At 36.9% G+C, this 16498-nt stretch overlaps 1 protein-coding gene across 4 annotated transcripts in view; it reads right to left on the bottom strand.

The window, feature by feature from the left end:
* The window catches only part of beta-PheRS (phenylalanine--tRNA ligase beta subunit), a 251748-nt gene that overhangs the window by 184386 nt on the left and 50864 nt on the right, over positions 1–16498 (bottom strand). For all 4 annotated transcript variants that reach the window (XR_016548477.1, XM_090394711.1, XM_090394713.1 and 1 more), the window contains exon 6: positions 6886–7001. Coding sequence is in view for 3 of the 4 variants with exons in the window: in XM_090394711.1 (XP_090250837.1) it covers positions 6886–7001 (116 nt within the window). In the remaining variant the exon portion in view is untranslated. The remainder of the gene's footprint in view (positions 1–6885; positions 7002–16498) is intronic.

The following is a 16498-nucleotide window of genomic DNA, read 5'->3' as shown; positions in this document are numbered from 1 at the left end:
AATGGAGCTAGTTGAGGAATTAGATAAGTACCAGATCGACATAATAGGGGTGACTGAAACAAAATATACCAAAACTGGTGCTATCTTTCTGAGCAGCAATAAATACAAAATGTTATATTCAGGCAATGACAATCAAGGAAAAGAAGGAGTAGCCATAGTATTCAACACTAAATAAGAGGCTAATCTCCTTAAATGGAAGGCAGTATCAAGTAGAGTGATGTTTGCAAATATCAGAATGGTGAACTGGACAATGAGACTTATTTGTGCCTATGGTCCCACAGAAGGTTCTCCTATGGTAGAAGTGGAGGAATTTTTAAAGGCTTTAGAGAAAGCAACTGACACAATGAAAAAGGAAAAGTTGGTCCTTGTTGGGGATCTAAATAGCAGAGTAGTAAGTGATTGTCAGACATACAAAAATATTTTGGGAAAATTTGGAGAAAAGAGCAAAGCTAATAATAATGGCAAATATCTGTTGGATTTCTGCTCAGGAAATGGATTGGTTATTACTAGTACCATGTTCCAACATAAAAATGTGCACAAATTCAGATGGAGAGAAGAGGCAAGGAATAAGAAAAGTCTCATTGACTATGTTATTGTTGATAGTGATGTTTTCTTCCTGGTGCAGGACACCAGAGTATACAGAGGATTTGAAATTGGAAGTGATCACCATATAGTCTTAAGCAGGATAAAACTGAATTTCATATTGAAAAGAAGAACATGTAAGAAAGTTTAAAAACGAATAAAAGTTGAGCAGCTCTCAGATGTGAACTGTAGACTAAAATATAAAAAACATGATTTAGGAAAAAATGAAAGAGTTTGAGAACAGGAATGAAACCTTGAAGATGCAGTGACAAGCTCTGAAGAAAACATTGATTGATTCTGCCAGAGAGGCATGTGGTGAGGTTATCTCCAAGGATAGAAAAATCAGAACTCCCTGGTGGACACAGGAAGTTAAAGAGGCAGTGAAGGAAAACAAGAAAGCATATCAAAAGTTCCTGGCAAATAAGTCAGCTTTTGCTCTTAGAGAATACAGAGACAAATGTAAGAAAGCTAAACAGGGTGTAAAACTAGCTAAACAAAAGTCATGGGAAGACTTTGGTAAGAACATAGAAAATAATTATCAAGAAAGTGGCAAGATATTCTGGAGGTTGTTGAAGAAACTCAGAAATGGAGGAAAGAGTGCTGTAAAGGAATGAGAGATGATAAAGGTGATATGAAAACTAGAGAAAAAGATATCCTTGAAGTATGGCGTAATTACTTCGAAAAATTGCTAAATGAAACTAGCATTGATGACAGCACAGTGATAAAAAACACTGACCAAGCATGTAATCAGGAATACATATCCATACTTGAAGTAGAAAAAGCCATCAAAATTCTGAAATGTGGAAAGGTAGCTGGAGTAGATGATATTAGACCAGAAATGCTCAAGTATGGAGATATAAAAGTTTTACAGTGGCTACATTGCATAGTTCAGACGGCCTGGACAGAAGGACGAATTCCAGATGATTGGAGTAGAGCTCTTATAGTACCCATATATAAAAAGGGAAATAAAACTGATTGTGAGAATTACAAAGGTATTTCTCTACTGAGTGTTCCTGGTAAGATTTATGCCAGTATACTTGAGAAATAGTTGAGAATGATTGTGGAAGAGAAGCTTGGTGAAGAACAAGCTGGATTCACACCAAATAGAGATTGTCAGGATCAGATATTCACTTTACAACAAATAGTTGAAAAAGTCATGGGAATATTACAAAGATATGTATTTATGTTTTGTATATCTGGAAAAAGCATATGACAAGGTGCGAAGAGAGAAGCTATTCAAAATACTATAGTTGTATGGTGTCAATGGGGCATTATATCAAGCAATACTTAGTCTTTACATGAGTTGCAAGTCAGTAGTTAGAATTGAAGGAAGTACAGGAAGATGGTTTAATGTTAAATCTAGTGTGATACAAGGATGTGCATTATCCCCTCTGTTATTCATTATCTGTATGGATCACATTATGGAGGAAAGTGGTATTAAACATGATATCAGAATTGGAGATGTTAATGTCAGCTCTTTGCTTTATGTGGACGATGTTATACTTCTAAATAAATCCACTACAAGTTTGCAAGATTCCCTGACTAAATTGAATAACTGTTGTAATAGATATGGTATGAAGGTTAGCAATAAAAAGACAAAGACAATGAAAATAATCAGAATCATTGAAAATGTCAACAATTCTACCTATTTGTTCAACGATGTGTTCTGAATGGGGAACCTGTGGAACAAGTAAAACATTTCAGCTACTTAGGCACGATTTTTACTGAAGATGGTAAATTAAATATGGAAATAGACAACAGAATACACAAAGCTGGTATTGTAGGAAGTCAATTGAATAAATTCATATGGAATAAGAAAGAAATTAGTTGGAACATTAAATTAGCTGTATACAAGACAGTGTTCAAACAAGTTTTAACTTATGGATCTGAGAGCTGGGTCAGAAGTAAAACACTTGACCAAAGACTAGAGACTGCAGATATGAGAGTCCTGAGAAAGATTAGAGGCGTGAACAGATGGCATCAATGGCAATATCATATTAAAAACAAGGATATTAGGAAGGGACATTGTCAGCATCCAGGGATGTGTTTGCAGAGATAATCTCAGGTGATATGGTCACTTGAACAGAATGGGCGAGGAAAGATTAGCAAAACAAATGTTCTCTGCCAGGTTGGCAGGAAAAAGACCCAGAGGAAGACCAAGATATAGGTGGATTAATGAGGTAAAAAGTGCCTTAGAAGATAGAAATATAAGATCTGACAATGTTGTAGCTTTGATAGGTAACAGATTGATTTGGCAGAAAATTGTAGGTCGGAAGTTAGTAATGATGTAAATTTTTCATGTAGTATTATCATATCCTGTACATCCCTTGAGGGTAAATGTCAGGAATTTGATGGTGATGATGAAAAAACGTGAGAACCGGTCCCGTGAATGCACATGGCTCCAGTCATAAATAGACTTAGGGCAAGGAAGGCAACGGGAAAACACCTTGCTTCATAATCATCTCCCTGGTATAGTAGTATACTGCTACCTCACCAGCCATAAGGCTGAAGGGAAAAATACAATACAAAACAGATACTAGAATAAGTCACCAGAAACCAACAGAATAAATTTACATGAAACAAGAAAAGTCAACCAACAGACCAAGCATACCAGACAGTTTTAACTTATGGATCTGAAACTTGGGTTAGAAATAACACAGTTGATTAAAGACCTGGATTCCAGCCTGATTGGTAAAGTGGTTAACGTATGTACTCTCTAACCAAGAAGCTTATACAATCTACCCATGGGCAGGCTGTATGTGAGCGTCATTAGATGGTAGATGAATTCCAAAGCCCAGTGTAAGGCCATTGCCTAAGCTAACTGGGGGTCCGAATAGACGTGAAAAAAAGTTCCATGTTTGGTCACTAGAGGTAGGTTTCTGGACAGGTAAAGAATGCAAAAAAATTATAAAAACTAATAAAAATAGAAAATAAAATCCTCCCCAACCCACAATACTAATGTACCATTAACTTTACAACCTTTTTTAAGTGGGAGTCACATTAAAAGTTGGGAATTCTGTTAAGCAGTGATCAAAGAATGATTCTTCTTCTTCTTTTGCAGCTTGCCCCACTTAAGCGGGGTCGCTGTTTGTGGTGAAACAACGACCTCGCAACCTCCTGTCTTGGGCTGTAACCATATCCAAGTTCTTCATACTCAAGTCCTCTTCCACCAGCTCCCTCCATCTCTTATTTGGCCTCCCACTCTTCCTCCTTCCTTGCGCATCCATCTGCATGACCTTTCTTCCCATATATTCGTCCTCCCTCCTCATCACATGACCAAACCATCTCAACCTTGCCTCCTGTATCTTCGCTCCTAAGTTCGTAACTTTCACTGTTCCCCTCACATGGTCATTTCTCAGACGATCCTTTCTGGTCACACTGCACCTCCACCTAAGCATTCTCATCTCCGCTACCTCCATCCTGCTGATGTTATTTTTCCTCAGGGCCATAGTTTCCATAGCATACATAATAGCTGGCCTCACTACTGTCCTGTAGAGTTTGTCTCTCAGATTGATCGGCACCCTCTTATCGCATAGCACTCCAGCCATCTCTCTCTAGTTCCTCCAACCCGCTTGTATCCTGCATCTCGCTTCTTTCCCAGCCCTTCCATCTTCTTCCACTGTTGAACCTAAGTATTCTCCAGATCAAGTCCCTCACCTTCCTGATGACATTTCCTTCCAGCTCCAGATCTGACTCCTGGCCGCCATCCACTTTGCAACACACATATACTCTGTCTTACTTCTGCTCAGTCTCATACCTCTCTCTCCCAGTACTTTCCTCCAACATTGTCCAAGGCGCGTCTTCTCTCGCCTCCTTCGTCACCACCTCCATCACAATATTAAACAGAAACGGACTTAATGCTGACCCTTGATGCAAGCCAACCGTCACTTGAAAACTTTCTGTCTGTCCCAGACAGGTCCGAACTCTTGTCTTCACATTTCTGTACATCTCCTGTACCAACCTGACATATTTCTCCGGTACCTTCTTCTCCAGACTTCACGCCTTGGCACTCTATCGCATGCTTTCTCCAGGTCAATAAACACCAGATGTAGCTCCCGTTGTTTCTCTCGAAACTTTTCCATCATCTGCCGTAACCCAAAGATAGCATCTGTCGTTGATAGACCAGGCATGAAGCCAAATTGTTCCTTTGCAATCTCCACCTCCTTCCTCAATCTACCATCAAGAACCCTTTCTAGGATTTTCATTGTGTGAGACATCAACTTTATTCCCTCTGTAATTCTTACAGTCTTGTGCATTCCCTTTACTCTTGTAGATGAGGACAAGAGTACTTCCCCTCCATTCCTTGGGTATATTTTCCTGTTGGCAAACTTTCATGAACAGGTCCCACAACACGTCAATTCCCTTTCCGCCCAGTGCCTTCCATGCCTCCACTGGAATCCTGTCAAGGCCACCGATTTTCCATTCTTCATCCTCTTCATGGCCACCTTCACTTCCACTCTACTCATGTTTTGCACCATCCCCTCAGAAGGCTGTCCATCGTCTATGTAAGTCCTCGCATTTTCCTTATTCAAAAGTCCCTTAAAGTATATTCTCCATCTGTTTCTTATGTCCACATCCCTCCATAATACTCTTCCTTCAGCGTCTTTGATCTGCCTCACATGTAAGATGTCCTTTGCTGCTTTATTTCTACATTTTGCTAGTTGGTAAATTTTTCTCTGTCCTTTCCTTGTTTCTAATTGATCACACAGATCTTGATATGCCATGGCTTTCGCCTGTGCCACAACTCTCTTGGCTTATTGCTTTCTCTCTCCGTACACCTCTCTGTCCTCTTCCACTCTTGACTCATCCCACTTCTGCTTTGCCTTCCTCTTAGCTGTCACTGCTTCTTATACATTATTATTCCACCACCAACCCTCCTTCTGCTCTCTAATCTTTCCAGATATCTCACCAAGAACCTCGATTGCGCAACTTAGAATTGCTTTTGAATTATGTTTCCACCAGTCTTGTACACTTTCTAATCCATACGAATTCCTCTCTAACACCCTCTCCCTAAAACGATTTCTCACATTCTTTTAAGCGAAACCACTTAATTGTCTTCATCTCCTGGCTTCCAGAGGTTCTTATCTTCGATCTTATTTTAACGTCTGCGCACAGCAGTCGGTGTTTCTGGGCCACTTGATCTGTTGGGATTACCTTACAATTTGTCACAACCGCAGGATGTTTTCTTCTAGTCAAAATGTAGTCAATTTGTAAACTGTTGTTACCACTTCCAAATGTTATCGAATGTTCTTCCCTCTTGTAGTAAAAACGAGTTCACAATTGCCAGCCAGATCAAACGCTACTGCAAAGTCCATAATCCTCTCTCCTTCCTGGTTCATCATTCCGACTCCATGGCCACCATGCACCCTTTCACAGTCTCTATTCTGTCTCCCTATGTGTCCGTTCAAGTCTCCTCCGACAATCACCATCTCGTTTTCTTCCAGTTCCCTCATTTCTTCATCTAACACATTCCAGAACTCATCTTTCTCCTCTACTGTACAGCCAACTTGCAGGACGTATACACATAAGAAGATCACTTGCTCTTCTCCAAGACCCAATTTCATTTGCATGATCCAGTCATTCCTTCTACCCACTTCCAGTACTTTGCCCTTCATTCTACTTCCGACACCATTTCTTCCCTCTTTATTTGCTCCAGAGTAGAATAATTTATATCCATCTCCCAGTTCCTTCGCCTTTCCCCCCTTCCACCTTGTCTCCTGTACACATAAAATGTCCAACTTCCTCTTCCTCATCATGTCTGCCACCTCTCTTCCCCTTCCAGTCATGCTTCTAACATTCAGTGTTCCCACTCGCAACATCCAATACTCTAATAGCATTGGGAGGGAAGGAGCAAGAAGAGGAGAAAGAAGCAAAGAAAGAAAGGGATGGACCAGTCTACAGATAAATATAACAGATGTATATTACATGAAGTAAGGCATGGTCCAGCATCAGGTACCTCAGGTTTGCCATGCCCGTACTCACTAGAGTGAGCCCTTGAGGGGCTTACTTTGATCAAAGAATGATCAAAGAAAGAAATCATATTCAAGACACAACACTGATAGTTTGGTAAAAAAAAAAGTATTGACAAAACCTCAAAACAAAGTTTTAATATATTTGAACTACACAATATCCTTGTACAAACCAGTACTTACTAACTGGTCACTGAGTGATTGGTTGGCAGAGATAACTGAATTGTGGTCAACTGGAAAATATGAACTCCGATATTAAGTAAATATACTACTGTATTTTCAAGCTGATAACATAAAGAGCAAGAAAAATTCTCTCATAATATTCTACTCTCACCTGCAGATATTTTGATGAAGTTTATCCTGAAGGTCTATGAAACTATTGTAGCGCTCTGTAGTAAAAGTGATATTCCTGAGAATAGCTGCAACTGCATAAGGTCTTACTTCTGCTGTCTTACATAAACAAATGATCAAGCTTACAATATATCAGTTATCAATATATTGTTAAGGAATACACTTAAAGCATAATATTAATTTATTATTCCGCAGAAAATTTTTAAGAAGTTTGCTTTATATGATATATGAAAATAACATGCAGTCTATAAAATTAATAAATATTAATTTCTTTTTTGTGAAAAACAAATGAAGAGAAAATGTAGTTGTTATATGGATTATAGAAAGTCAGTTACCAATTATCCAGCAGTGCTAACTAAAAAAGGACTAGTTATTGACTTCTCCAAAGGAGAAGTAGCTTTAACCAAATGTAAGTTTTTCTTTCTTTCTGTCTGTATCAGTGCACTAACACATAGAAGCTAGGGAGAACTCTCTCTCTCAATACTGAATACACTGTTTGGAAAGAAGTCAACGGACACCGTAGTGTGAAGAACAAACAGACATGGCACCCACCTTAATAAGAAGTAGGACCTCCTTTCACTCCTACAGAACATACTTCCACAAGCATACGATAGCAATCAATGGGAATTTTGGACCATTCTTCCTGTAGGCATGTAATGAGGTCCTGGACTGTTGTGGGGGCAGACATCCCTTGACGATCCAGTTCATCTCACAGATGTTCAATACGATTAAGATAATAGAGGCCAGTCAAGTGTGGTGAAATTCATGCTCTAAAACCATGCAGTTACAGTAGCAGCCTTATGACACAGTACATTTTCTTGATGAGAGAGACAATATTCAGTTCCATAGAAGTGCCACAAATTAGGAAGCATTGCATTGTCCAGAATGTTCAGATACCTTTCGAGTTCAATGTTCATGGCATGGCAAAAGGAGGTCCAAGGCCAAACCAGGACCATACCATCACACCGTGACATCCAAATTTCACAGTTGGGGTTATGCACTCTGGTAGAAAACGTTCACTGGGTATCTGCCACACCCATCCATCTGCTCAGTAGAGGGTGTAGCATGATTTGTCACTCCATAAACATAACTATCCAAGCTTCCACATCCCGTTGTACATGCTCTTTGCATCACTGAAGATGATGCTTGATGCTGGTTTGGGTAATGGGGAGGGGGGACTTGCATATTGCGATTCTACATGAAAACCAATGTTGTAAACCTTGGTTCTTATTGGTTTTGTGCAGAATCATGTTCCAGTTGATATCAGGAACTCCACATTCGATGTGTCAGCTGAAGAATGGCAGTTTTTACATATTATTCTTTGTAGCACCCTATGGTCATGTTTGGTGAGTGTTGTGGATCGTTCACTGTGAGTAGCACTTGCAGCTGACTCCGTGCACTTCCATCTCAGTATGGTATAACTGACTGTTGACCTAGGATGGCCCAATTTGTCCACAATTTGCAGGCCTATCTGTTTGTGGATAAAGAGATAGGCCTGCAATACATATCCTAACATAATGCCTCTTTCAAACTCTGTCATTTCCCTTCTCGTAACCATTTCACCCAGACAGAATAGCACTGACTTGGGGAGCATCATATTCCTTCAATTTATACTAGCAATAAACACGATTAGTTACATGGCACGATGCACCTTGCCCATGGGGGGGGGGAGTCTGTTGACTTCTTTCCAAGCAATGTACTTCACATACACTGAGATAACTAAAGATTCCTTTATTTTTTTTTTTTTCACAATAAATGGCACATAAGAAAACATTAAACTTAGGAAGAAGGTAAAATGATATTAAAAACAATAAATAAAATGCATTATAGAAATAAAGTAATCACTCAGCTTTTTGATACACTAAAGCATAAAAAAACAAAGTTAATATAGAAAATTAAAATACTTAATAAATCAGTTTAAAGCTGTTGTGTGTTATTCACTGTTAACGTTCATCAACAAGATGATAATCCAATACAATTAAGATTTCATCAGTAATATCACTAACATTGTTCCAAATTGGTCTTATTTATCAAAAGGCTGCTCAAGGAATGTAGAGAATTGAATAGGGCTTCTCTTTCTCAAGTAAGCCACCTTTTAATTGGAAAGAATTGGCTTCAAATCTTATCTAGAATATAAAGAACCTTTATGAGGTTTTTTTTTCAAATGAAGTTAAGTGGCCTCATAAGGTGGCAGGGCCATTACACCCAGAACAAAGTTTTTCATCCCACAAAACAGGCAAACTGGCCAGAAACACACAGGCAATTAACAAACATATTGGTTTCGTAACCTTAATTGAATCAGCCTTAATTCAAAACAACATCTAAGGTAAGGCCAGTCAGCACCATGTGTGAGCATGTGTTTAAGAAAAGGAGCATTAAAATGTGTTTCTTGAAGGGCTAGAAGTCGTTGCAATCATTGAAGGTAAGCCATGTAAGGAAGACTGCTCGGGAGAAAAGAAGATAGAGTGAAAGAGGTCTGTTCAGTTTTGAAGCAACTAAGACTGCAAAATGAGACCATATGAGACAAGCTAACATACCTTCAGCTGAACAGACTTCATAGTCTTTATGTCCTAAAAGTGACTGTGATGAATATCACAAACTTTCAACTGAAGAACAAACATTATGGCATTTTTCCAAATGTACTAAACAAACAATGTGCAATCGGGAGGAAGGCACAGATATCTGACTGGAAATGCTCAAATATGAAGGTAAAAAAAAATTACAAAATTTACACTATAATTCAGAAAGCCTAGTCAGAAAATCAAATTCCAAACGTAGTGTGCTCGCACTATACACATATATAAAAAGAAGTTTCCTAGTGATTGTTTTAATTAAGATTTATACAAGCATAACGAAGACAAACTATCAAAAAGCTATGGAAAAGAAACTTGGGAAAGAACATATTTAAGTTCTTTTTCCATAGTTTTTCTGATTTGATCTGATCCTGATGATCCCTGTTTGGCCTAAGAGCTTAGGCCAAATAGGGGGTCATCAGGATCAGATTTTTACTTAAGACAAACAATTGGGAAACCATGGACAATATAACAGGATCTGTATTTATTAGATATAGTTTCTAGGAAAATTCCCATGCTACTCCTCTTAAACACAATTATTATAATTACGACTATTATAGCCTATTTTCCGAAATTATTGCCATAAAATGCGATGAAAATTCAATCAACGTCCACTGCCCCTACCTAATTTCCAAATGTTGGACAATCCAGAACTTACAAATTAAGCCATGCCTCCGGCCATTTAGTGACAACAAATGCCCTTATTCGGCAGATTCAACTTGCAGTCTTGACATAGCCCTACACTCATTCTGAAAATGTTCCGATGATGGTCAATCGACCGAAACAGTCCGCACCCCGTTAACTCTCTCCCCTGCCCCAGTTTCCCCATAAGTAAACCATTCCCCCCCTTCAAAAAAATCACCCTTAAACACAATAATATATATATATATATATATATATATATATATATATATATATATATATATATATATATATATATATTAATACAAATTAATATATATAATATATCTATTATTAATACAAAACCTGGGTTTCCAAATTTATTTTTCCCACATCAAAACACCCTCCATGCTCCCCCCCCCCCTCTTGCCTTCTATACTCACCCATAATGCCCTAAAATATATATACCCTTTTTTTGAGTACTAAAAGCCAATGTATTTAAAATAAGGGACACTCCTAAACAAAAACAGGCTATAATAGCTGTAATTATAATATCTGTATTTATCTTTTATAAATCTGAAGAAGACATGATTAGAAGAAATGATTAGGCAAGAAAAAAGCTGTTCAATACACTACAATTATATAGTGTAAATGGGATGTTATACAGAGCCATACATAGTCTATGTTTAAGTAGTCATCATCATCATCTTCATCAATTTCCTCATATGTACCCTCAAGAGGTGTTCAGGTTACTATGAGAGCACTATATGATTAAGTTTACATTATTATTAATCTCCTATCAACAATTTACTTCCAGATTAGTCTATTACTTGTCAGCACTCCAATATTGTCATATCTAACATTTCATACTTCTAAGGCAATTCTGATTGAATCAATCCACCAAGATCTTGGTCTTCCTCAGGATCTCTTTCCTGCCATCAAACATTTGTTTTGCTACCTTTCCTCACTCATTTAAGTGACCATACTACCTTAGATTAGCTCTGCTGACACATTCTCAAATGTTAATAATGTCACATTCCTTTCTAATATCACTATTGTTAATATGACCACTGATGCCATAGTTCATTCCTCTAATTTTTTTTTTTTTTTTTTTTTCAGAACCCTCATATCTGTTGTCTAGTCTTTGATCAACTGTTTTATTTCTAAGCCAACTCTCGGTTTCATAACTTCCAACTGGTTAACACAGGTTTGTATACTACTAGTTTGGTGTTTTGGATAACTTCTTTATTATTCCATATTTATTTATTCAGATGGCTACCCACCATACCAGCTTTATGAATTCTGTTGTATATTTCCAAATTTAACTTGCCATCTTCACTAAAAACTGTCTAGATAGCTGAAATATTTTACTTGTTCTATACACTCTCTATTTAGAATGATGAAGTTTTCCTCGTGCCTATTTTCATAGTTTTGGTCATTTTATTGCTGATTTTTGCCAAATGATTCATGCCAAATTTCGCAGTTGTTATTCAATTTAGTTAGACAATCCGGGAGAGTTGCATTAGATGTGTTTAGGAGTACAATCATCTGCATAAAGCAAAGGGCTAAGTTTCACATCTCCAATTCTAATAACAAGCTTGATGCCACTTTCTTTCATAAAGTGATCCATATAAATGATGAATAAGAGTGGACATAACATGCATCCTTGTTTTACCCTTGATTTTACATCAAACCGTCTTCCTGTATTTCTTTCAATTCCAACTGCTGACTGACAACTGAAATATAGACTCTGTACTGCTTTGTATAATGTTCCGATAACCACATATAATTGTAGTAGTTTGAAAAGCTTTTCTGGGGACACATTGTTGTATGCCTTTTCCAGATGTACAAAACTTAAATACAGATCCTTTGCATATTCTCATCTCAACTATTTGTATTAAAGTGAAAATCTGATCCTGATAACCTCAAATTGGTGTGAACCCACCTTGTTCTTCTCCAAGTTCCTCTTCAGCAAAGGCTAATTTTTCTTAGCCTTTTCTTAAGTATGCTTGCATAAATGAACACTAGCAGAGAAACTGCTTTGTAATTCTAACATTCACCTTTATTCTCATTTTTATAGATGGTTACTATGACACCTATACTCTAATCATTGAGAATTTGACCTCCTGACCAGGCCTCCTGAATTATGCAGTATAGCCACCGCAAAATTTTTCTACATTCATATTTAAGCATTTCTTGAATGTCATGTACTTCAGCTGCCTTTCCACATTTCAAGTTTTTGACGGTTTTTTCTAGCTCAAGTATTGAAACGGAATTAGAGATGATACAGGTGACATGAAAGCTGGAGAAAAAAGATATCCTTGAAGTATGGAATAATTACTTCAAAAAATTGCTAAATGAAACCATCAGTGACAGCACAGTGGAAAAAACACTGATCAGGAATATATATCCATACTTGAAGTAGAAAAAGACACCAAAAGCCTGAAATGTGGAAAGGCAGCTGGAGTAGATGATATTCGACCAGAAATGCTCAAGTATGGAGACATAAAAGTCTTACAGTGGTTGCAATGCATAGTTCAGAAGGCCTGGACAGAAGGACGAATTCCAGATGATTGGAGTAGAGATCTCATAGTAACTATATAAAAAAAAGTGAAATAAAACTGAATGTGAGAATTACAGATATTTCTCTACTGAGTGAGAAGATTTATGGAAGTATACTTGAAAAACGGTTGAGAAGGATTGTGGAAGAGAAGCTTGGTGAAGAACGAGCTGGATTCAGGACAAATAGAGGCTGTCAGGATCAGTTATTCACTTTACGAAAAATAGTTGAGAAATCATGGGAATATAACAAAGATCTGTATTTAAGTTTTGTAGATCTGGAAAAAGCATATGACAAGGTGCCAAGAGAGAAGCTATTCAATACGCATTATATCAATGGGGCATTATATCAAGCAATACTTATATTTTTGGGTTGTAAGTCAGCAGTTAGAATTGAAGGAAGTATAGGAAGATGGTTTAATGTTAAATCTGGTGTGAGACAATGATGTACATTATCCCCTTTGTTATTCATTATCTATATGGATCACATTATGAAGGAAAGTCGTATTAAACATGATATCAAAATTGGAGATGTAAATGTCATCTCTTTGCTTTATGCGGACGATGTTATACTTCTAAATAAACCTGCTACACATCTGCAAGATTCTCTGACTGAATTGAATAACTGTTGTAATAGATATGATATGAAAGTGAGCAATAAAAAGACAAAGACAATGAAAATAGGCAGAATCGTTGAAAATGTCAACTGCGTTGTGAATAGAGAACCTGTGGAACAATTAAAACATTTCACTTACTTAGGCACGATTTTTAGTGAAAATGGTAAATTAAATATGGAAATAGACAACAGAATCAACAAAGCTGGTATGATAGGAAGTCAAAACACTAAATTAGCTGTATACAAGATGGTGTTCAAACCAATTTTAACTTATGGATCTGAGAGCTGTGTTAGAAGTAAAACACTTGACCAAAGACTAGAGACTGCAGATATGAGAGTCCTGAGAAAGATTTGGGGTGTGAACAGAAGGTATCAATGGCAATATGATATTAATAATGAACTTAACATTATTAGCATCCAGGAATGTATTAGCAGAGCTAATCTCAGGTGAATGAGAGAAGAAAGATTACTAAAACAAGTGTTATCTGCCAGGTGTGCAGGGAAAAAGATCCAGAGAAGACCAAGATTGATATGGTGGATTGATATGATAAAAAGTGCCTTAGAAGATAGAAATATAAGATCTGATAATGTTGGAGTTGACAGGTAACAGATTGATTTGGAGGAAAATTGTAGATAGGAAGTTAGTAGTGATGCAAATTTTTCATATAATACTACCATATCCTGTACATCCTTTGAGGGTACATGTCAGGAATTTGATGAAGTATTAATATGTCCCTCTTTGCATTCCTCTTGAAAAATTTCTAGTTGGTTCTGTTACTACTTGATTCATTTAACAGTCTTTCAAAGTAATTACTCCAGACATCTAGAATATCAATATCTTCAGGTTTATCATCTTTCATTCCTTTTACAGCATTTCTTTCTTCATCGATTTCTAAGTTTCTTCAATAGCCTCCAGAATAATTTGCCACCTTCCTGTTATTGATTTTCTTCGATCCTAGCCAAGTCTTCTCATGACTTTTGTTTAGTTACTTTTACACACAGCTTAATTCTCTTACATTTTTCTCTGTACTCTTTTGGGTATCTGCTGACTTATTTGCTAGGAAATTTATTTGAAAGCATGCCAGGGACTGCTAGTATGCTTTCTTCTTTTGCAGAACTGCCTCTAGCTTCTTATATCCACTATGGGGGTTCTTATTTTTCTATCCTTACATATAACTTCATCAAATATCTTCCCACCTCAATCAATCAATGTTTTCTGCAGTTTGCCACCGAGACTCCAAGGTTTGGTTCTTGTTTTCAAACTGTTTCATTTTCTCTTCAATAATGTTGGTATAGTTCAGTCTACAAGTAAAAGCTTCTCAACTTTAATTCTTTTTAAAACTTGTTTACATATTGTTCTTTTCAATGGCACATTCATTTTTATTCCACTCAGAACTAAGTAATGATCACTTCCAGTTTCAAATCCTCTGTACACTCTTGTATCTTGAACCAGTATGAAGATTATCACTATCAACAATGATGCAGTCAATGAGGCTTTTCTTATTTCTTGTCTTTTCTCCATATGAACTTGTGCACATAGTTATGTTGGAACATGGTGTTAGTAATGACTAGTCAGTGTCCTGAGCAGAAATCCAACAAATACTTACCATTATCATTAGCATTGCTGTTTTCTCCAAATTTTCCCAAAACATTCCTATATGCTAGTGGGATTCATTTCCTACTCCGCTGTTTAGATATCCAACAAGGACCACTTTTTTCATTTTCTTTATATCAGCTGCCTGTTTTAATGACTCGAAACCTCCCAATTATTTCTTAGAAGAATCTTCTGTGGGACCACAGGCACAAATAAGTTTCATTTTGCTACTCCTTCATTTCCTTTATCATTATTGCCTGAATATAACATTCTATACTTATCATTTAGTAAGATCTCACTTGTTTTTGTCTTCATCAATAATGCTAATTATGTCCATGTGGTACTTTTCCAATTCTTTTGTAAATTCGATTCCTTTTCGTCAATACTCCCTATATTGATGATTCCCTGAATTTATTCTTCTTCTTCTAGATGTTGAGCTGGAGATGGTTCCAGTAGATTACTTTTCACTGTTCACCCTGGTTTGCTGATGAAAAACAGCGGCAGCCTTGTTTAACCAGGCCCTTGCTGTTTATTAATTGATTTTTCATCAATTAATACATTATGTAACCCTGATGATGTTAGTCTAACAATATGTCTAATAAAACTAACCCTCGTTGATAAATATGTGATCTTTATACCAGAAATCAAATGAAATATACTGCTAGTCCTTAATTTATGATGGCGTTCTGTTTTGACGATCCCAACATAAGTTGCAGTCATGAGTCAGAAATTACTATACAATCCATAAGGACATGTAAACAATTAACATGCCTGCATGTGCTTAACTGCATTGGTCTGTTTTGTTATATTTTTAACTGATTTTACTCTTTGTTCATAGTGAAATAATACAATGTAAAAATTATACAGTATGGTGCAAAAAAAAAAAAAAAAAAAAAAGTACCGAATAACTACAATGATATATGCTATGGAGTAAATGGATTTATTAACAAAGAAATATATGTTTACACATGATGATATGTACATCCACAACCATCAGTGGAATCTTCGTTGAATAAAGCATTAACAATGATACATTACGTACTCAAAAATGGGCACCTTGTCTTTCAAGGCAGGTTTCATATTGCATGCAAAGGTTCTCCATCTTGGAGAACAAGGGTTGGGACATCTGCTGGACACATCGTGCAATTTTATCCCTTAGTTCATAAAGATTTGAAGGTGAGTCATGGTAGAATATCCATTTCTTCAACATACCCCCAAACAAAAGGCATCAAGTTATGCATTGCAAGATTAGGAAAATATGAAAAATATGGGGATTCTGTGAACCTTGAAATAAGCCTTCCTGAGAAGTGTTCTGATAAATAGGCTCTATAACCACGTGATGTGAGACATTGCTCCATCCTATTGGAATATGGTATGTTTTTTGCCTGACACATCCTATACAAATCCTGGGTGAATGGAACCAACATATTCTAGATGTAGCATTTGCTATTCAAGGTCATGGTTACATCACCCTCTTCAATGAAGTAAGGCCCAATTATGCCATGGCTGGAAATCACACACTATGCAGTGGCCTTTTTGCTGTGAAGAGGTTTCTCTTGGACAAATTCAGGTCTTGAAAAACTAAGAAACTTGTAGATTCATCTGTTTACAGGACCACTTAGATGAAAATGTA

Source organism: Typopeltis vanoorti, chromosome 6 (assembly GCF_054136105.1).
Source record: "Typopeltis vanoorti isolate ZY-2024b chromosome 6, IOZ_Tvanoo_1.0, whole genome shotgun sequence".
In the NCBI taxonomy this organism is placed as follows: domain Eukaryota; kingdom Metazoa; phylum Arthropoda; class Arachnida; order Uropygi; family Thelyphonidae; genus Typopeltis; species Typopeltis vanoorti.
This window is presented reverse-complemented; position numbering and strand designations above follow the sequence as displayed.